This window comes from Anguilla anguilla, chromosome 9 (genome assembly GCF_013347855.1).
Source record: "Anguilla anguilla isolate fAngAng1 chromosome 9, fAngAng1.pri, whole genome shotgun sequence".
NCBI lineage: Eukaryota > Metazoa > Chordata > Actinopteri > Anguilliformes > Anguillidae > Anguilla > Anguilla anguilla.
In genome coordinates, this window is record NC_049209.1 from 13467171 (window position 1) to 13489146 (window position 21976).

At 40.1% G+C, this 21976-nt stretch overlaps 2 protein-coding genes across 2 annotated transcripts; one reads left to right on the top strand and one right to left on the bottom strand.

Moving 5' to 3' along the window:
* Positions 1–16: 16 nt before the first annotated feature.
* Positions 17–11749, bottom strand: LOC118236633 (sushi repeat-containing protein SRPX2-like). The gene is made up of 11 exons (XM_035435157.1): positions 11647–11749; positions 11195–11283; positions 5610–5687; positions 5057–5248; positions 4355–4531; positions 3961–4087; positions 3739–3860; positions 3264–3443; positions 1935–2068; positions 1738–1859; positions 17–1231 (listed from the first exon to the last, which is right to left on the bottom strand). The coding sequence occupies exons 2-11, from the start codon at positions 11259–11261 to the stop codon at positions 1051–1053; spliced, it is 1380 nt and encodes a 459-aa protein (XP_035291048.1). The 5' UTR covers positions 11262–11283; positions 11647–11749; the 3' UTR covers positions 17–1050.
* A 1590-nt stretch (positions 11750–13339) lies between these two features.
* LOC118236636 (tetraspanin-7-like) lies at positions 13340–21736 on the top strand. Its single transcript, XM_035435160.1, has 8 exons — positions 13340–13538; positions 15742–15930; positions 16188–16262; positions 16384–16479; positions 16950–17105; positions 19521–19604; positions 19883–19967; positions 20960–21736. The coding sequence occupies exons 1-7, from the start codon at positions 13452–13454 to the stop codon at positions 19949–19951; spliced, it is 756 nt and encodes a 251-aa protein (XP_035291051.1). The 5' UTR covers positions 13340–13451; the 3' UTR covers positions 19952–19967; positions 20960–21736.
* The last annotated feature ends 240 nt before the right edge of the window (positions 21737–21976 follow it).

A 21976-nucleotide genomic window follows, 5' to 3' on the forward strand; every position in this document is an offset into this window, starting at 1 on the left:
TTCACGTGTGTTTACATTTTTTTTTTTTTTTTTTTTTTTTTTAAAGTTTCCACTAAAGTATAAAAGTGTGTGTGTGTGTATATGCTGCATGTAACTGAATGTTTATAAACCTATCCATAAGTTTAAAACTTGACCATAGCATATACCATTCTCCATTTTAAAGGGATAATGCATTTTCTCTAAATGAAATTAATAAATACAATATTCTTTACTGTATGATTTTCAGTGTTTCGAACAATAAAATAATAGGTCAACTGGCCCTTAAACTTTCAGATGCAACTTCACGTGTGTTTACATTTATTTTTTTTTTAGTTTCCACTAAAGTATAAAAGTGTGTGTGTGTGTATATACTGCATGTAACTGAATGTTTATAAACCTATCCATAAGTTTAAAACTTGACCATAGCATATACCATTCTCCATTTTAAAGGGATAATATATCTTCTACAAATAAAATCAACAGATGCACTATTTCTTTACTGTATGATTTTCAGTGTTTCGAACATTAAAATAATGGTTGGAAGTGTAGCTTGTTTTTATGCAGTGTAATAAATTATGTTGTAATAAATATAATTATATCGTTGAATGGAGCACCTTTTTCAGTGCTATATACATGCTGATGACAGAGATCGATAGACACTAGCACTGCCTGTTCTGCATCTGTGCTGTCTGGTAGTTACTGTGGCTATCAAACTTCCACTACCAGTCAATCTTAACTAAAACAAAATCCCTGTGATTTCACCCTTGAACAACACTCCACAAGTGTCCCTCCAGTTTCCCACAAGGAAATTACAGGTTACTGCACCTTCTTAGATTGCTGCTAAGTGGCACATTCATGAATTTTTTTCCATCCTACAGGAAACCTAAGGCTAGTTTACAAAGAGGTCTTGGCATCTGTCCAGTGCTCTGTGGAAAACATGACTTCATATTGCTCTTAGCCATGGATTGTGGTGGTGGGGAATGTTCTGGAGTTTCCCCTCTGTCCACTTCTAAGCCAGCAGTGCAGGGCAGATTATGCCACACCATTAGGAGGGCGACAGTGCTCTGAGGCTCAGTCGCAGTAGTCTCTCTTTTTCTCCAGGCGTTCTCTTTCCTCCTCCTCCATCAGGTAAGTGTCGATGAAGGAGTAGAGCTCGTCCGAGGTGGTGGGGTTGATGAAGCGCTCGTGATCGACGCCGTGTTCGTCCAGCAGCACCATAGAGAAGTAGCTTCTGGAGATCCTCAGGGCCTGCCTGCAGGATGCACAGAAAGGATGATGTAATGAGCTATTGTATCTAGCTTAGGTCACTTGTGTGTATGTTCCTAGATATGTCCCCACAGGCCGCTTAACAATGTATGTATGGACCTTCCCCAGCTAACTCAGTCCAGGGGACCCACTTTGAATGCTGGTTTTTGTTTTGGAGGTTAAGATTGTTGAAAACATGCATTTCGATTCTAACAATTTTTTCCCTTAAACATATTTTTTGACATTAGGTTTTCCGCACATGATTTGTTTGCAGGAACCAGGCGCCCACACTTTCAACAATTAGGATCCCATCGATTTAACTTGCCAGTCTGTAATTGAACCAGTTACAAAAATGTAACCTGCTTTTAAAGGAATAATTCGTCATGTAGCACATTATAGAATACGAAAGCATTCATTGATCTGACTGATTAACAGTCCACTTTTCTCAAGAAAAATTACCATCTTTATGTTTTAGTCTGTCATAATTGCAGTTGTCACCTTAGCAGCTGTTACCTGAGTCCTTCAATGACCTCAGAGTTGAGCTGCCGGTCTTTTATGCGGCCCACTTCTCGAGGGGGTAGTCCAATGAGCTCGATCACCGTCACCTGTCTCAGGTCCAGACCACACCCTGCTCTCTGCACAATGCAAATGGGCATCAAATCCACTGGTCTGTCCACCCCCCTCCTCCCCCGACCAGGAGAATTACACACCTGTAACATCACGTTCTGCAGTTTGTAGTACTGGTTGGAAGTGTCAGGCGTGGACATGATGAGCAGTCTCCTCTTCTCGTAGAACTGGTCCAGCAGGGCGGCGGCCGTCTTCACATCTGTGTTTATCTCCATGGCTGTGGACACAGGAACAATGCTCAGCCAGTGTCCGACGAGAGACCTCGAACCCTGGCCCAGTGGAACGGAGCTCATCCTCCTTAACTACAGTTATTGAAGGAAAGCACTTTCTGACCAGGGAACTCCTGAAAACCTGGAGACCCCCAGAATGCTCTAGAACAGCACTGGCATCACTGACAGGAAGCATCAGGTACACAGCTCCTATATGCATGCTATATGAATGCCAGGTTACACATTTTAAATACTTCTTCAACAAGGCCCCCTGGGTGGTTCATCCAGCTAAAGTACTAGTCCCTTGTATAGTGTCCCACGGTCCAGAATCAAATTCTGGCCACCTCTGTGGCAAGTGGCTGACAGCTGCATGGGGCAATGCCCAGTTTGATGTAGCACACACACAGAGGGAGTGTTTAGAGCGGGGGTGTCCAGCTTAATTCCCAGAGGGCTGCAGTGCCTACAGATTTTTGCGGTTTCCCTTCAATCGGCTTCCAGTTAAGGCCAAGAGCACAAGGGGAGTGGATTCTTCAGCCAATCAATGACTTGAACCACTGGGGCCAAGAACACCCAGAAAACCAGCAAACACTGCGGTCCTGCAGGACTGGATTTTGACACCTTTGGTTTACAGCATGTACTGCCTCATGGAACATTAGCAACTCCTGTAGTCTGCTGGAGCCAGCGGTAATTGACATGAAGTTCTCTGGCACAGTGGCTGCACAGCTCAAATAGTGCTCTGCAGGCTAAAAAGAAGGGTGGCTGAGAAGCCTTTAAGGGAAAAGCATGCTGCTCTCCCTGTGTGACTCAGTTTAAGTTAAAAGACAGGACAGCAAGTACTACTGAACATTCCAACACCGGGAGAAGTGTCAAGACCAAGGTCTTGGTGTCAAGGGTTCCGTCTGCCATTTTTACTGTTCTGACATGTTGAACTTTAAAGTTCTTGCTAGTTTATTGTTTTTATCATTTAGAACTTCATAAAGTGTGGAATTACACCCAGATTTTAAACTTCTTACAAGTTTCACACCATACACATGTAAAGAATGATAAATACTGATAATGATAAAAAATGTTTATATATATAAAAACCAGTCCTTGACTGAGCTAGCTGATATAACAGATTCTCAATATGAATATTGTGGACAATTCTTAAATAACTCAGCAAAATAAGATGTGCAAAGTACGGGTTTAGTTAGCGATACGCACTGACACAGACTGGAGCAGACATAGACCAGCTGCGGTTGAACTGGCACACCCGGGTCTCGGTCCCGCGCCGCTCATAGCCCCCGTCGCAGTGGTGCTGGCACACGGCCCCATAGTTGTTCCGGTCCGAGGAGCAGGTGAGGTAGCCGTGCAGTGGGGCTTTGAGCATGGGGCACCTCCTGACTGCAGGCAAACAGAGGGCAGACCGGGCATTTCAGTGTACTCACGGGTACAGCAGTCTAGCTTTGGTTACCTTCTGATCATAGGACATTGTCAGAAATATCAATGAAACAAACATGAATGAGCAACACCTTTTGCTAATGAAATGGCTATCATTGAGTTAAATATTTATTCTTGTGACACCTACTAATTTCCTTAGCATCTCACTTAGCATCACAAGGCATTGTAAATAGTTTATCCAGACCCAAACGCAGTCCCATCCCTCCCACCTCCTCGGACGGTCACCCTGGTTTCATACCCTCCACACGGACGATGAATTTGCAGGCCGCCTTGTTCCTCGCCCGATCGTAAACTTTGTAACGGATGACATGTATTCCCTCCTTAAAGTCTGATCCTGGCTCTTGGCCTATCAGAGTAATGCTGTAGGGAGGGACAAGTAATTAGCTCCTTTCATGAAAAAGAAGGATGCTCGGGGGGTATGATGGGACAGGGGAGGGGGAAAGTAAAATATTTTCCGTACTCTGTCAGTGTTGTGTCAGCGGTGTCCTTGACCACCGGGGGCTCCCAGGACACCCTGGTGGTTCGCCTGCCTGGACTCGCAAGCCTTACCCTGGAGGTGGGGCACTTGATCGTGGGAGGGTCATTATCTGCAACACAAATTTTAAGATAACAGTACTACTTTTTTGTGTAAATTGTTTCAGGCAAAGGTACTCGCAAAGTAAAGTTTAAACTTCCCATCCTCTCTGCTTACTGGTTTAACTGCTTTCTAAGATCTGGAAGCAGTGGTTTGAAAAACAATTATATGATCCTTCTGTTGAGCTGAAAAGTCAAAGAAGGGATGCGACTGGGCCCACAAAGGACTGCAGCATTTCAAAGGAGGTGAGTGTTGATCTGGATCTGAGCCACATCTGTACCTGTGCAGGTGGGCTCTGTGCCACTCCACACGCCCCCCTCGAGGCAGGTGCGGGTGCGGTCCCCCTCCAACTCGTAACCCTTGTCACAGGCATAGTCGCACCTGGAGTCCACCGCCACACCTTCAGTGCAGCTGTAAGTCCCATGATCAATAATGGGCAAGACATGGCAGCGAATCTCTACCAAAAATAAGAAAAAAATTATATCAGAAGTGTTGACTGAAAGGGAATTACATTAAATGGTAAACATAGATCTGAATAGACACAACAAAACCGTATAACAGCAGAATTGTCATCACAGATGCTGAAGTAGAGCTTTTGTATATAATGAAGTCAATTAACAAAAGCTGCACAGATGATAAGCTACAGAAACAAGTATTTGCACAGTATTTGCAGACTATGTCTTTACCACTTTGATGCAACCTAGACCTCTGGTGGTAAAATATTGTAACTGCTTGACGGTGATTTACCTTAGCATTCAAAATGAGGTCAAATCTATTTTCACTCCAATTTTCCGTAACCTCAAAAATAGAGTGACACTTCCAGAGTTCCAGTTCCAGAGTGTGAGCTTAGTATGCAAGTATATACTTTCACGCTGCTCACATACGTATTTGAAGGGCTTTTTAGACCAGATTCAATGAGGCTGACTCCCTCCCTGAAACGCAACTTCCTGTCGACAGTCCGGCGCACCACAGTGTTACTCACGGCGACAGTGGGCGGTGCCTGACCATCGTCGGTTGGCCATGCAGTTTACGGATGCTCGCCCCACCAGCCGGTATCCGTGGTCGCAGGACAGCTGGCAGCGTGTCCCCAGGGTGCTCCGGTAGCGCCCCCCATGTGGAGAGAAGCAGGTGGCCTCCCCGTTGGACAGGCTCAAGGTGTGGCACCAGTGCGGATCTGCCACCCGGGCAGATGTGACACAGCTTATTAACACAGCGGGGTCCGCAGGCCAGCTAACCTTAACAATGCCCCCAACACCAGATGACAAAGTAGTCTGCATTTGCAATACTATCAGGTGACCTATCCTTTCAGGAGGAAAAATACCATCTGCACTAACTAGGCAAGTAGTATGCTGCCCTAATCCTGGAGATATATAATACTGAGGAATTATAGTACAGCAATTTCTTGATTCTTGGCATGTGGGAGGGTTCAAATTTCCATTTAATCAATTGCTTCAGAAGGCCATGCATTCCATTCCTGCGTAGTAGAAAAGGGTGAGCATTCTGCACTTCAGACTGGGACAGGGTTCCTCACTTACTCCTGTTGTCCAGTTGTGGGATATACCAGGGCACCTCTGGAATGACCTCATTGTAGCTGGTCTCTGTATTCCCTGATCCTGAAAGAAAGAACAGATTGCTCTTAACACAGCATCATCCATTACTTCTTTATCAGCATTTGCCTGGAGGAAGCTGCAGACCACAGCATGGGGGACATTTTGCTAACACTAATTTAATGACTATCACTATGACTTTTAATGACTTTCACTAATTTAACTTAATTTTCTGTCTATGGTTATACCTATTTGTGGTGTTCTGTTTCCATGTAAGAAACACAGAATAGTATTTGTGAAAAAAAAACTGTTTTTGTTAATAATAGAATAAATATCATAAAGGAAAAAAAACATCCCTTAGGATGTGTTTTTAAAGGAATTTAGGTCAGTGACTGTTCCCTGCGTGTGAGTGAGTGAGTGAGTGTTTTTCCTGATGGTTTCATGTCTTGGCCCCAGTATTCAGTATCCAGCTCTCAAAAGGAAAAAGTAAAGAAAATACTTTTTGATGTGATCCAGTAAAACACAGCAAGTAGTAACATATCTGTTTTAGCAGTTGGACTGCTCTAGGGGACTACTGGAATATTTGAGAGTCTGCAGTTCAGGACACGATAGAAAAGGAAAATATGCGTCCAAGTAAATAGCAGCATTTTAATTTACCACAGACATTCAGTGTGATGATTCACTGCCAGCAGATTTCACAGCAGGTCTGGCTGTTTCCCCAAGAGCACCATGACTCAGAATCCACACTACATACTGAATATTTATGTTTCTTCTTTACTTTCCAGCGCTATAGTTTGATTTTGATGATCTAAACACACGCTTTCATTCCAAAGCAACCCGAGGAGGATTCCCCATCAGCAGTTGTGGTTAATTTAATTTCAAGTACTTATTCAGTTGTAGGATGTCGCTATAATTACATGGCTTGATAATGATTATTGCCCCATAAAATGACACATTACTGAAATTTCATGGTCCTCTGCCTCCATATATCTGCCTTTTAAGTTGGATCCAGGTGTAAGAATAGCTTATTTATGTTGACATCACCCACTTCAAACAATATGTTGTCAGTGGCATGAATTGTTTGTATGCTGTAGATAGCTAGCTGGCTGAGCACACTGTTATTGTAGTCCTGGTAAGAAATACTAAGGGTTGATTCATTTCGTCTGAATTCATTCTACTTTAGGCAACTCTACCTGGAAAAACAAACAAACAACAAAAAAACAGCACAACTACAAGTGTGAAATCACATAATTTCCTTTTATTTCACTCTCTAAATAGGAATGCCTTGTATTGTTATGGAAGGGTTTGTTTACCCAGCTGTGTTTATGGCCACAAAGTACAAACAGAGTTAACCACTGGGGGTGTATTTTTACACACTGAAACAGCCGGCAGATTCAACACAGACAGGAACACACACGCACACACAAATGACCACTGTACACTATGACCACAAAGACACTCGGCACGTTCAGACAAGCAAGTTAAGAACACGGCAAAAGCTCACAAAATTACTGCTTCATTACTGACTTCCTGTAAACCTGGTTAATTCACGTCATCTTTTAACTGAAATGTTTTGCAACGGTTGTACTATACTGTACTATGTCACCTCATATTCAGACAAATGCTTTTAGCCACATCTGTTCCACCTGCACTTGAACTTGTACAGTTTAACTTACAACTGTGACGACGTAAAATACCTAGACTGTGACAGAATTGCCAGGAATGATCTCTGTACAGTCTGGAGCTTGAACTTCTACCCAAGCATCTAGTTACTTTGCCCAAGAAAATCGATCAAATTTTGACTTAAGAGAATTTGAAGTTGTTTATTTGTACTAGTCACATCAGGCACATCTTCATTTAATTTCACCATAGCAGCTGTACCCAAACATGACAGCCAGCAGGCCTTGGGAGTCTTGGCTCTTATTTAGAAATTGGTCGATTTTCTTAGGCAGTTTCAAAGGTTCAGGAAGGGTGGTTTTGTCCATGCAGCATATATAAGCGCAATAACCCGGTTTAATCATGCACTTACAGAGGGTCTGCTTCACAGCATAAACCCTGAACAATGTTACATCAGCTCAATATTTGCCATGATGGAAAATCTAGTGATCAGTAATATTCGTTAAATAATTATGAGGGGAAAAGCATAGACAGCTAATGCAGGATGAGCTTTATTTACTTGAAGCACTGCATTGGCTGTGGATGAGAACATTTGAGTCACTGGGTTAAATCAGTGGTTCCCAAAGTGGGGGTGCAGAGAAGCCAACTGAAGGGGGGGGGGGGCAGGCATAGAGAGGGCTGAAGGAAAAAGGCATAGCACAGGATGTGTGTAGGGCGGTGTGTGCTTAAAATCCCTTTTACCAAAGGGGGCTAGACTGGAAATGTTTGGGTTAAATGAAGGCCTTGCTACAGCTACCTATGCAATTAACCTGTTATTACATCTACCGTGTAACTTGGATTATATGGTTCTGTGGGGTGGCATTCAGATGGCATAATGGCTAAATGACAACAGACAAGACTAAAAACAACAGATTACAATGGGAAATGGTTGGCTTATCATTGTACTGTTATTTGAAATTACAGGAGAAAAAAAAGCTAACAGCTGGAAAAAATCGAATTTTCCATCTTGTTTGAAGGAGAATCTAGGTAACTATTTTCACTGAGAAATTCAGCACAAGGGATGAAGCATTTGCTTTTGCTACCTTGAGATAACAAATCTCACCCATGAGCCTGCTGGCCAGAGTTTGATAGGACTTGGAGGTCATGTCCTATAAGGAATGTTTCTAAATACATAGTCTGATGTGATACACACGTTTCCAAAGAATCATTTCAGAGAATGCTGATCTATTTCTTGGCCTAATATCACATATAGAGAAATCTGATTTGTCAACTGGTTTGGATGTGAATGTTATTTCTGATAATCTTGGAATTCACGCGGCCAGATCTCAAGACACCTTCACCGTCTGGGAACAACACTTACTGTAGCAGCAATACGCCATGCCAGGGCCGTGCCAGCTTAAGACACTGGTCAGATTCTCTGAGGGAAGCGTGGAAGTGGGACATATTTGACATACTGTACGCCTCCTCTCATTATTCAACCATTTCCCTGTGTCGCATGGTTTGTTTGAATCACTGGTTTCAACAGTAGCCCTAACCTTAGCCCCACCTTCACTGAGTTCAATAGCAACATGAAATGGCCAAAATGTATAGACTGACATTCTATCTGGGTCATGGTTCCCAAACTGTGGGTGAGGCCCTGCTGGTTGGTTGTGGATGGGCCTTATGTTGGTCAGGAGATTAGACAAAAACAATAAATGGCTGTACATAACATGCATTCCACTGAAATTTACATCAGTCAAGTGAAACACTGCACCTGTTATGTACACTACTGTAGTTGTGGTGTACATGAAGTTCTTCTGACATGCAAAACCATTTTAACTCCACATTTAAACATGTCAGACAGAAATTTAGTGAAGAAATTGGTCACAAAAAATTCATTTGCTCATTAAGTGGGTCATGGACATTCACCCACACAAACTGATGTGAACTAAGACGTATGAGTAAATGAACAGGTATCTGGTTCAATCACACATTATAGGCCAATAGCACAATGATGTCTGTGCACAATCAACAGTTTTTTCTCACCAATGTGTCACACTGCTAAATATTGCTAAATAAATATAAAACTATGACATGCAGCGCAGATTTACAGCTGACATCTCAGACTATGATTCACCCATAACTTCCATGACCACTGATGAATAATCATCACAGCTGTGTCGGATTTCAACTCAGCAGTCACATCATCTCTGTTCAGACTCATCCAGATGTTCAATCATTTCAGTACCAGAACTTTTGGAAAAAACCTCTTCATGGAAGACTTTAGACAAGAGCTTGGCCAAGAGCTCAGTAGAGAAGTATGTGTATATATATGGCATCTGCATTTAGATCTCTGGGAAAGACATCAGTAAATAGGGTCAGAAATTGCGGTCGTAAGCACACATTCGATGACCGTGATGCTCATTCATTAGTGTGATATGTAAAAAAAAACAGAACAGCCGCTCTTCCTCAGGTAACTGAGAATGACACAGAAGGATGTGATCAGACTGTGTCAGCAAGAACAGTCCACTGACAACTACGTAGAGAGGGATATTATTGTATGGTTGCAGTGCATAAACAAAGCCAAATGCACATTTGAGAGTTCAGTGGAGCAAAAACCATGGTCTGGTCATGCACTGGTCTACAAAGATGTGGGAAAAGGTGATATGGTCCGATCAGTCATCCTTCATCATCTTCTCGACAACTGGGCAAGTGCATGGCATACACCAATAGAACAGTACAGTAGAATGGGTCGTACTGAAGAACTCAGTGACTTTCAACACAGCACTGTCATAGAATGCCACCTTTCCAACAAGTCAGTTTGTCAAATTTCTGCCATACTAGAGCTGGCCCAGCCAACTGAAAGTGCTGTCATTGTGAAGTGGAAACATCTAGGAGCAACAACAGCTCAGGCGCGAAGCGGAATAATTCAGTGATGTTTTACAGCATCACTGCAAACACATTGTAGAACTAAATGTAAACCAAACAGAAATAAATGAATTGAAGAAGTCATATAATTATATTGACAATTTTAATAACTTGGCATTACACATTAACCATTAATCATTCCTAACTAAAAATATTTACAGTATGCATGCATCGTTTAACACTCGAAAACCAAGTGTAAATTCAGTTGCCATTTCAGCTGTCATGTTTTGAGGAAAATAAAGACAAACTATTAAACAATGAATAACAAAACATTTGAATACAGAATATAAACTGTACGAATCTGTATGAGTACTTACTCAACTTTTGGCTTAAGGAATGAGGGATTCAGAACATGCCTTACTTCTTGAAATAACTTTTCAGCAACTTATTTGCGTAGTTTATTTACTATAATTCGTCATCCCTTCTGATTCAGTGGTTTGGTGGCAGTTTGTGGTTAGACCAGAATCAATTTGACAATGTCCCTGTGTGTATGTGTGTGTGGATGGTGCCTCTTACAAGTATAGCAATTACACAAATCATACCCATGATGAACAGGAAGTTTGGCCACAAGCATGGTACAGTGGTAATAGAACTCCACTTCAATCTTTTGTGGAGCACTGCTATTGTACCCACGAGCAAACTGTTTAATTCAATGGGTCGTTTGAAATGTAAGTAATAGTCATGTGTCTTTTAAAGACTTAATATTTTAGTTTAATGTACAAAGAGCTACTTTGTACTTTCTTGTGTTACTGGAACATTAAGCTCCTCTCGGTGTTTCTGAGGCATTTAGACCCCCCAAAACAGCTGTTTTTAATACAAAACGTTTAACTTTAGCTCTTCCGAGGGCTTTCCACATTTGTAAGAGTGAATCGACAGCATGGTATGCAGGCATAACCATTAAGCAGGAACTGAAAGGAAAATATCTACACCTACGCGACACAGCACCACTGCTATTGATCTTAATAAAATGAGGCTCTACAGGCAAAGTGGCATATGAAGCGACCACGTAAAACACAGATAATATCTTTCGGTTTTAGTTTTAGCCTTACCTTCATACTGTCCGTGAAGCTTGCCTGCAGTGCAAACGTAAAGTAGTAATTGAAAAAGTTTTGACATCTTGGTCTCTTTTCGGTCTTTGCTGCAGAAAAAAAGAAAACGAAAATATATATTTTAAATGTAATATATTTTTTTTAAAAATACATTATGTGAAAAGGTTTTGAGAACTTGGCGTTTTAGTGAATCAATAGGCTATTAGAACACGGTCAGGTGAAGATAAGCAATGCATAGGTTTAACGATGTGATAAATTCGTATTGGCTACACAGGCTATCCGCAGTGATGGAAAGCTACCCGTGACACTGATCACAATAGGCTAAACGAAATGATTAGCGTAATCTCACCGCAGTTCAGTTTGAGTTGTATTAACTGTTTCTATAATCAGCCATAATAATATAATCATGTATTGGATTTTGCCATAGCGGACATGTAATGTAGCCTACTTACAGTTGCGTGCAATCTACCTCTCCTGTTCGTACGAAGTAACAGGACTGGCCTTCTAGAAAAAGTTCGCATCACTTTACAGACCATCCATTCGCTGCGAAGAGAAATTCGCGGCCCTTTACTTGTTAAAGAAACAGTGTTTCTTTAGAAATTACGAATTCCACATAGGTGTCTCAACAGTTTTCACTCAAAGATATTATTTCAGGACACAGTCCATATAATTTAAACTTCTTCAGCGATTCGTCATTTTAAACAAATGTGCTTTAATAAATAACCTATGGCTTGGTGAAGCTGGTCCACTGCCAAAAGACATTTTTCTTTATCATATCTTTTATTAGACAAGTTTCAAATCAAAAGTAAAAGTTCAACGATTTGATCCAATCAATATCTATTTGCTGCACGAGTCAGTTGCGTTCAGTTGCTTCCTTAGTTCAGGTAGTATACGACAATTTTCCATATCTGTCTTGATTCTAGGCTTTTGATTGCCTTTGAAGTCTTTCATTGGTGTGTGTCAACATGCGGACCAGGGTTGTTCCACTAGTCAAGGAAGCCATTATGAGGCTGTGAAATATATATATATAACTGCTCTTCATCCTACAGCAAGGCAATGATCCCAAATATATACTCCTGGTGATGTCTACGGGTCACAGATTGAAGCAGTAATTGCATGCAAAGGATAAGTAACGAAGTACTAAATATGACTACTTTCATTTACATAAAAGTAATATATCCCTAACATTATGGTGCCCTGAAATGGGCGGGAGCTATATATATATATGTATATATATATATATTGCAGTGATTTCTAGGTGTTGAAGCCGAAATGGATAAAAATGTGCACTCTAACCACATGTGAATTGTTTGATGACAAATCTAAAATTGTGGAGTTCTGAGCCAAATCAAGTTTTTAAAAAATCTTTGCCCAAACATTATGGAGCTGTACCTAGTCACAGAACTTCTTACAGCAGCAGAAATGAAATGTTGAATGAACACATTTTAAATGTTTAAAATGTAACCACTGAGCAATGGACTAAAGGAACGCTTTCTTTCACAAATTATCAGTAGTTTATGTCGCAACTGTCTTTGAATAATGATCAGCAATGTACTGTATGTCACAGATCGTTTAAGATTGGTAGCTAAATGTAGCGTTGTACAGTAGGCGAAATAATCTGAATTCATATTAACCAATAATTTTCAGTGAAGTTGAATCTACAAAATTGTTCCGGTTGTGTTTATGCTTCCAGATTACTGCTTGTAGGTTATACTCATACTGTATAGGTTATACTGTTCACACTTTGCACAAGGCCACGTAAGGATAGATTTAAAAAAAGGGATAGTTTTTTTTTTCAACTTCATTTAAACTTTCATGAATTACATTTTCAATAAGTAGCCTATAGCATACATTTCAAAACGGTCACCAAAAGATTAAATGACGAAGTAGAAAAAAGCTTTGTCACAATTTCCATACATTTAAAAACTAAAATTGAATGCTCAGGGGAGAAAGTTATAATTTTGGCAAACTTTTGCACAGATGTTTTTTTGTTTTGATAGCTTTGCTGTTTTGGCTTTTGCCCAGGGTTTCCAGATATAATATAAATGTGGCTTTGAATGTGACAGATCAAAAAAGCATTGCTCAAAAACACTGATGAAAAGCGTTGGTCCGTTTTTTTTTAACACCGGAAGTTGAATTGAGAGTCCGTGACGACATTTCCTTTCTCTTGAATCCAAAAGTTTTTCCTAAAGGAACCGTGAGAAAAGTTGAAGAATAATCTCCGAAAAGGATAAACACTCCGAAAAAATACGCCACCATGCCTTCGCCTTCCAGAAGGCTTCAAACCAAGCCTGTGATAACATGTCTCAAGACGTTTCTTATTTCGTATAGTCTCATATTTTGGGTAAGTCTTGCAAAATCGAAATTATATTAGTCTACCCCCAACTCACTGGCAATCTGGCTACGTGGAAACAATGGACAAGCCGAAAAAAGTATTGGCAGAAAATTTGCCTGGTTAGCGGTTAGTTGCTGTTGAGTTATAAACAGTTCGGACAAAAATCGGGTTGTATCATGCCGGATAACTTTCATATTAAGCAAGCGTTTACTTAATAGGAAATGGTAGGTTAAGCTGATCAATTTTGCTTCAGGTTTTGTCCAGTGTGAGTGTGGCAGCTGGCTGGCTTTAAATCACATTCACGGCGCAACTGGCCAGCATTACAATACAAAGAAATAAGACCAGCTTGCAGACACATATGCGGATTTGTCGTAAACAGTCTATTTTGAGAACTTAGTTATTTTTGTGTACATGCTACAAGTTGGTAGGTCATTTGGATTATATACCTTGTTTATTTAATATATCGTTTTTTCAGTTTTTGTTGTCAATAAAAAAAATGTCAGCAATATCCAACAGAATGGCGTTAACCGGCGAGTTCGGATAGATAGCGAGCCATTTGCTTTGCATTGTTTGCCATTTAGCCACGCTGTGAAATTGAATTACAAAAGTTAATTTAAGCCTTACATGAGCTGTTCGGTTACACGTAAATAGAAAACTAATTTCCTCGAAAAGCCCACTCTAACTCTTAAGTTTTGATTAGCTAGCTAGCCAACTTGAATATCTGTAGCCAGGCATTATATCTCCAAAAGACTGAGACCCTCCGGTGAAATTCCGTGCATGGGATGTTCATTAAATGTAAACACCATATTCGTAATTAATATATAAATTACATATGCATGAATTATTAACGAGGAAATATGTGCCTCTAAAGTAGTTACATTACGTTTATTGCTAACTAACATTAGTGAACTTGCTACTAAGCTGCATTTCTGGTCCTGCCCCTAGCTGTTGATAAACTTGGCTAACTGCTAACAAGCTAACGTTACTCGGTTCCGGTTGGCAGACTGAATTTAGATCCCTAAATGGACTTTAGAATCGGGAGCTGCGTATCGGTAGACAACTTCAGCTTAGTAGTGAAAAATATTGGGGGCAGGGAGGTGAATCACTTAAACGTGTACGATAGTATGACCGCCTTCAACTAATTACTCTGCTTTTACCACGGGTCCTGGCAGGTTGAGTGTCAGATGCAACAAATCCGGTTTTGAATAGTCCTTGAGTGATCAAGGGTAATATGCCTGTTTTTGCTTTACCTTCATTAGCAACCAATTTAGCCCATGTATTAAACCATGTGATGTGAGCTGTGTACTATATATTACAGAAACTGTGAGGATTTTCTCTGGAAACAGCAATATGTAGTAAAATGTACAATTTTCAGAGCAATTAGCTGCCTGCTTTGAATGGGAATCAGTGGGTATATTTCCCAGTCAAGCTATCTTGCTCACAGAATAGATTAGTCATAAGTTTGAACTAATTTGTGATGAATGCGGTCAAGCGAGTATTCTGATTAAAATGTGCACGTGCTGTGGAAAAGTGCTGTCTCTCATGCATATTTATAAGGAGCGTTGACATTTGTTTAAGACATTACCTTGTTGGATTGAATAACTTAATGAATTTGTTTATGTTGTCACTTTCTTACAAGACTAATAAAGTTGGCTCTAAAGATCATTGTTTGTCTTAATGCCTACATCCATTTTGACGAAATTCACGTTCCAGTTTCAACCCCCTCCAGTAAAATCCTCGACAGACTACAACCTACTGCTAATTTCTTACTGTCCTCGATTGACCTTCAAGTTAATGTTTTTATCTTGTCATATTCTTCAACATCTTTGTACCTGATAATAATGCGTAGTTATTATCAGTCCATCTTGGCTTGTTATACTATTTTAAATAGAAAAATTATATGGTGATGAGCATCAGTGAAAATCAGGATATCCTGCCGCACTTCACAATCAGAGTTTGCCGGCACCAGGGACACTTTGAACACTTATATGTTTGTATACACTTGGTGCAATTTCCCTGTAGCCAACCTTAAATCTCACCTTGATGTTGCACAAATGATTGTGTGTTGCTGCATGGTTAGCTAAACCATTGGCCTCTTGTCCAGACTGTATTTAGCCATCTGTTAAAGTGTTCAAAGCTGACACAGTATGGCAAATTACAGAGAACATCCTGTAGGACTCAGACCTGAGAGTACATTGATGTTTCTTCCCAGTTCACAGGAGTGATTCTGCTGGCGGTGGGTGTGTGGGGGAAGGTAAACCTGGAGGCTTACTTTTCCCTAGCCACAGAGAAGAGCACCAATGCACCCTACGTCCTCATCGGGACTGGCGCCATCATCATCATCTTCGGCCTGTTCGGCTGCTTTGCCACTTGCCGTGGAAGCCCCTGGATGCTGAAAATGGTTAGTTTTGTTCTGCCTTTTCCATTGCCATAAACATATGTGCTGATGTCCCTCACTTTTACGGTATGATTATGATTTATGTGCTTTGTTTCAGTGAAAAGGAACCCGCTAAAGCAACTTTTAGAAGTGAAACTGTGCACAGTGCATCAAGCCTTTCTGTTAATTGGAGCCGAACTGAAACTAATTTGTAAATTAAGCCGATTATTATTCTTGTGAAAATGTGCAGGATTAACGGTACTCTCATGTTCTCTTTTCAGTATGCCGCTTTCCTGACGCTGGTGTTTCTAGCTGAGCTTGTGGCTGGCATCTCTGGCTTCCTCTTCAGGCATGAGGTAGGGCATTGTAAACCATCATTGTAAAGCACTCCTTCCTTTTTTGCTCTTCTGTACCAAAGAGCGTTGAGTTTTGTATATCATATGAATGGTAACTCATGGCTATCTTTTTATCTTTTAGATAAAGGCCATATTAGCTGACACATACCAAGATGCTATTAATACCTACAATGGCACCAGCCCCCGGAGCCAGGCAGTGGACACCATCCAGAGAACTGTAAGTTATTAATTAATTAATTAATTAATTAATTAATTTATTTATTTATTCCTGTCCTAAACTTCCTCAGAAGTTCACATTAGTTCATTTATTTTTTCTTTATCAAGGTAATATGTCATCTATTTGACTGATGATGCAATAAATACATTGATTACTGCATTCTACACCATGCTAGAAAGACTTCTCAATTAATCTTTCTTTTATTACTATTATGATGTATGTTATTTAACCAAACTAAAATGCAGCTGCCTCAGTTTTTTTAAACAAATATCAGAATGGATCAGCTATGTACAGGAACTGGCCTTCAGCAGGCTTAAAAAATGTATGTTGTGCAAACTTTTTTCATCAGTTACAATCTGCAGACCCCAAATCTGAAGTCTGCAGTGACAATAAAACGTTTTGTTGTTGTTGTGTTTAATGTGCGCCACCTGCTGGTAAGGCGTGCTAATGCCATGTGTTCCTTCGTCAAGCTGAAGTGCTGCGGAATGAGGAACTACACAGACTGGCCAGACACGGACTACTTCAAAGAAAATGGCATCCCCGTAAGCTGCTGCAAGGAGTCTTCAAACTGCACTGCCGAAGTCCTCAAAGATCTGAACAGGGCTGCCCAGGAGGTTTACAGTGTGGTGAGGATGCTGTTTCTGTTTGCCAGTCTGGCTTTCCCTTCACATAGGAATATTCCCCTGGGTATTTTATATGATATCTCGCTCTCCGTGTCCATCCAAGTCTTGATTTCAGTGTGTACACTCATGGGCACTCCTTTGGAGAAGGGATGTGGAATTGTTGTGGTTTGAACAACAGGTGTATGTATTTTGTGAAGGTGGTTCATGTTCTGTCATAGAAGTTGATGTTAAAATTAATCTTACTGTGACCAATATGTTCTGTTTAATCTGTGAGGTTTTATTTTCATAATAAATTTTTTACAGCTCTTCCCAACTGTATACCTTTAATTAGTGAGTTGTTGTTCACACAGTTTTGAACCTGTTCTGTTGTATCTGTCTCTTCTGTCAAGAAGAGAGGATTGGACAGAAATCAGAAAACTGAACAGTAACCATAAGCGTTTCATCTAGATGTTCTGAGAACAAATATGTACAGCGACCAGTAAGCAGTTGTTCAGGGTGTAGTTTATACAGCTACACAGACTTTATTTGACTTTAAATGTACACATTCTATTTAACATTGAAACTTTAGTTTTCTTGCACCCTTAGTTGATGGAAAAAGCTTGGGTACAGTTAATTAAATTCATAGTGTTTGGCTCATAAGCCGCGTTTCCACCAAAATTACCCGGAACTTTCAGTCCCAGGAACTACTTTACCAGGAACTAAAAGGTTCCTTCAGCCAATGGTTGTCTGCGTTTCCACCGGGGTCTAAAGTACCGCGAAGATTAGGCAAATTAGCCCACTGACGTTGTCGTCGGTCCATCTGTCATATGATTTCTTCTGTAACCCCATACTACCACCGAAGTAGCCTACATTATTTTCTAATAACCGGGACAGCCCGGAGGGGTTTATTCCACTTATATACAACGGGTTACCAACAATGACTATATATGGTTACTTTTGTATTTATTGATTTTCATATATCGTATCAAACACATTTATTAACAGCAGAAAACATGCACACGTTGTAAACAATTAGCTGTTTTATTACTTTCTCGTCGTCAATTCCATATAGGCTAATCGCAAAATGACAAGAATAGAACGAAAACTCGGACTTGCGTGAAAATGTAAATTAGTAGTGGTACAGCCACCGTTTGCTTTCCTTCGAAGTTACTGCTAGCCGAGCAGCGAAGTGTGCCCTCCAGATGCGAACCATGCACCATAAATGAGTCCATAGTCTTCCTGGTCTTTTCGTGGAATTGAAAAATGGCAGTAAAATTACGGCAGTCTGAAAAAGCTAAAGGGAAGATTACTAGAATTAACCTGTTATTTTACCCGGATAAAAAGTGCGGAAGGTGATTTCCAGTTTGCTTGTATTGTATCACCAATGTTAATTATGCAGAACTACCGCATACCTCACATAACTGTATCAAACGTTTCGAGTCAATTACAACGGGCTAACAAAGAAAATCCGGAAGAAAATATTCAGCAACCGAATTAATCCGTTTGAATGTTTTGGTAGCCTACGTAATATGCTGTCCCAGCACGAATGCTTAGCATTTTATAAAACGAATACTAATGCAAGAAAAGAACAGAAGAGCACACGTTATAATTCCAAGACGTTGATAGGCTATAACCAAAAGTAGGCTACTGCGCCGCATAACATACAAGTTTGATTTGAAGTTATTATGAAAATAAATTGGTTTGCCGCTGCATATTTTCAAACATGGCGGGTAATGGCAGAAAATAAATACAACACAAATGCTACGAGTACTCGACCAATCAGAAATGTTCAGCGCTGCAAGCTCCACCCAAAAGGTTCCTGTACTTTCGGAAAGTACTACCCCCCGAGCAGGAACGTTTTGGGGGGTAAAACAAAGCCCCCAGAACTAAATTTAGACCCTAGTTCCTGCGGTGGAAACGCACTGAGTTCCTCAAAAGGTTCCTAGTTCCGGGGTATAGTTCCTGCGGTGGAAACGCGGCTATAGAGAACTGGAATACTTCCTTGGGTTCATTAATTTGTGCAGGTTGATTGGCAGGTTTGTGAATAAAATGGCTGGTGCATTATTGCAGGTTGATATTTCACTGTAACAAAATTGTTAAATGTTGGTCGCAATGTATCCATGCTTGATGCATAAATGCATCCTCTCTCTATGCTTCCGAATGGAGTTTGCCCTCAAAATAAGAAAAATGTAGCATTGCACAGCAGCTCCTCAACCTCAACTTTAAAATAACCTTGTTTGTTTCTGGCATAGTAGAGTGATGAAAATTCAGGACTGTTCCCCAAAAAAACTATACACTGCATAGTGTTTACACCTGACTATTTACTTGGCAATGGCAGCGTAATCTAAACATTTGTCCAATAAACAGCCCAATAAATTGTTAATGTAAAGCGCAGGTGAAAAGTGAGTTTGGTTAAATCACTGTTTTGTCTTCCTTCAGGGCTGCTTCGCAATGATGACTTCTGTGATGGAGTCCAATCTTGGAATCATTGCAGGGATTTCCTTTGGAATAGCATTCTACCAGGTACAGTACACCTGAGAAAGGCAGAGTGGTTGGCCAGAAACTATAAACCTTTTCACGAGCAAGGAACTGACTCATTCAGCTACCTGTCCAAACTGAAATATAAAATGCCGATCTAACAAAGCAGGAGGGAGGTATTCTGGGATGGGAATTAAATGGGGGATTGGCAAACTAGTGATGACAGGTTTGACTCAGTTGATGTGAGATTTTTTAAGGTAGGCAATGTGTCATGCATGCATTTTTCATTATGACAAAATTCTTAATTGAATTTTCTGCCACAGCTCATTGGTGTCTTCCTGGCTTGTTGCTTGGCCCGTTATATCACCAACAACCAGTATGAGATGGTCTAGCAGCACCTCGACTCAGGTATTGTTTCACATTTGCTTGGTGGTAAGATTGGACGTGATTTGGTGCAGGTTAGTTCATTAAACTGTGTTTAATTAAAGTCCTTTTTAATCCAGGGTGATTGTTTAGGTTGAGATGAAAGAGGCTGAAACCATACCTTACCCAATGACTGCCCTTACTTTGTTTCTGTGTACTTCCAGTGACTGTCACTCAAACATTTAAACATTTCAGTTACTTTTGAACCTGCAATACTTGTGCATTTTCCTGATGGTAACTACTGATGTTTTCTACTTTGTGAATCACTCAGGATAAGAGCATTTGCCAAGGACATGTAATGTAATGTAGTACAATACCAGTACGTTTCACTTCCCAGTTTTATTTTGTGAAGCCTAATTTTTCTTAAATCAAAATATTTTTTGTATGTCAGCACATTGTCTGAATATTTGGACAAATTGTTGGCTAAATAGTTGTTAATCTGATCTGTGGAGATCCAAATTTGGCAAAAGTGAATTAAAGCAGAGATTGCCAGTGCATCATATTTCTTAGCAAGGTTATGTTATAATATTTTCAATGTAAAATCTTGCATAATATGCCTTTAAAGTTCATATAGAAGCAGTTTTCGCCAAAAGGTTTATTATGCTTGGTGTGGCACAATGTGGCACCTGGTCATGGTACTTGTATATTCGATTCCCCAGTTTAGAAGAAGCTTTGTGATTGCTTGACAATGGGCTATTCAAATAATTGGTATGCGGATCAGTAAATCAATATAAATTAATACTATTTCGACAAATTGTATGACAAATTGGAAATCATGGTTTCAGCCTGCTCTTCTTCAAGCTCAAAAAGTGCTGCTTATAATAATAGTTTAAAACTCTAGCATGTGTTCATCACAGTGAATATAGGGACAACCAGTGTTGGTAAGAATGCTGTGAATTTGAATAAAATACAAATTAACTGTTGAATGTGTTAATTTACAAACAAGCCTTGTGAAACATTGCTTTCTGTTTCTGCAGAATACACATGGATTTCGCTGCCTGTTCAATGAAGATGCTGGAGTAAAGGGAACTCATATTTGTACCTTCATTTCTTAATATACAGTACATGTATATATTTTTAGCCATTTTATGTAGATAATTCTGGTGCTCTTGCTAAGAATGTTTTTGTTTTGTTTTTTGAGGGGGGAGAGAAAAAGATGATGAAACATGAACACAATGAGGGACTTTATTTTATTTGTTAGAGTAGTAGTTAGACTTTTAAGGCCTCTCCATATAGAGAATTCTAAATGCATCGAACAAAAGCTTATTGTAAGAAATACTCATACTTTTAGTTTTGAAAGTGAGCATTGTGTAAATTTTGATCAAGGGACTCATGTTCATTTCTGTGTTGCTGTTATATTTTGTTGTTTTTTACGATCTATTAAGCCAATGTCACTACACTCTCCACCCATCCAGATGTGATATGAATCCTGTTGCTAGGCACTCATCTCCACCTTTCTCGGCTTTCGCCTAGACCAGGGTCAAAGTCCACAATTTTCATTGGTTGGATTTCCAGTACACCACTGTGCACCCCCCCCCCCCCCCCCAAATCTGCTGCCATACATTCCTGTAGTTTAATAGTTTAATGTTGTTACTTTTTGCATTAAAATATTTTTGTCCAATTTGTATTTTAAGAGATGTTAATAAGCTGTGTTCTTCATAAGCTACAGGTTTTTTTTATCTGCCAAATATGTACTACCTGAGATCCCTACCCTTTTCACAAATCAGCAGTAAACCTGGATATAACCAGCTTCATCCTGCAGTCAGCCATGTATGCATTCATTTTTCATTCTGATTTTTTCTTAAGCTTAGAAAGAAAAATGGAATGGAAAGCTTTATTGCTTGTAAGTCTTTCTAAGATTCAGTATTAAGTGTATTCATAGGATTTGAAGATGGGTGTAATTTTTGAAAGGCTGGAAAGAAAATGGACTCGTGAAATGAGCTTAGAAGCAGCTAAACGACTTGTTCATACACAAAAACTGCTTGCAGAATTTT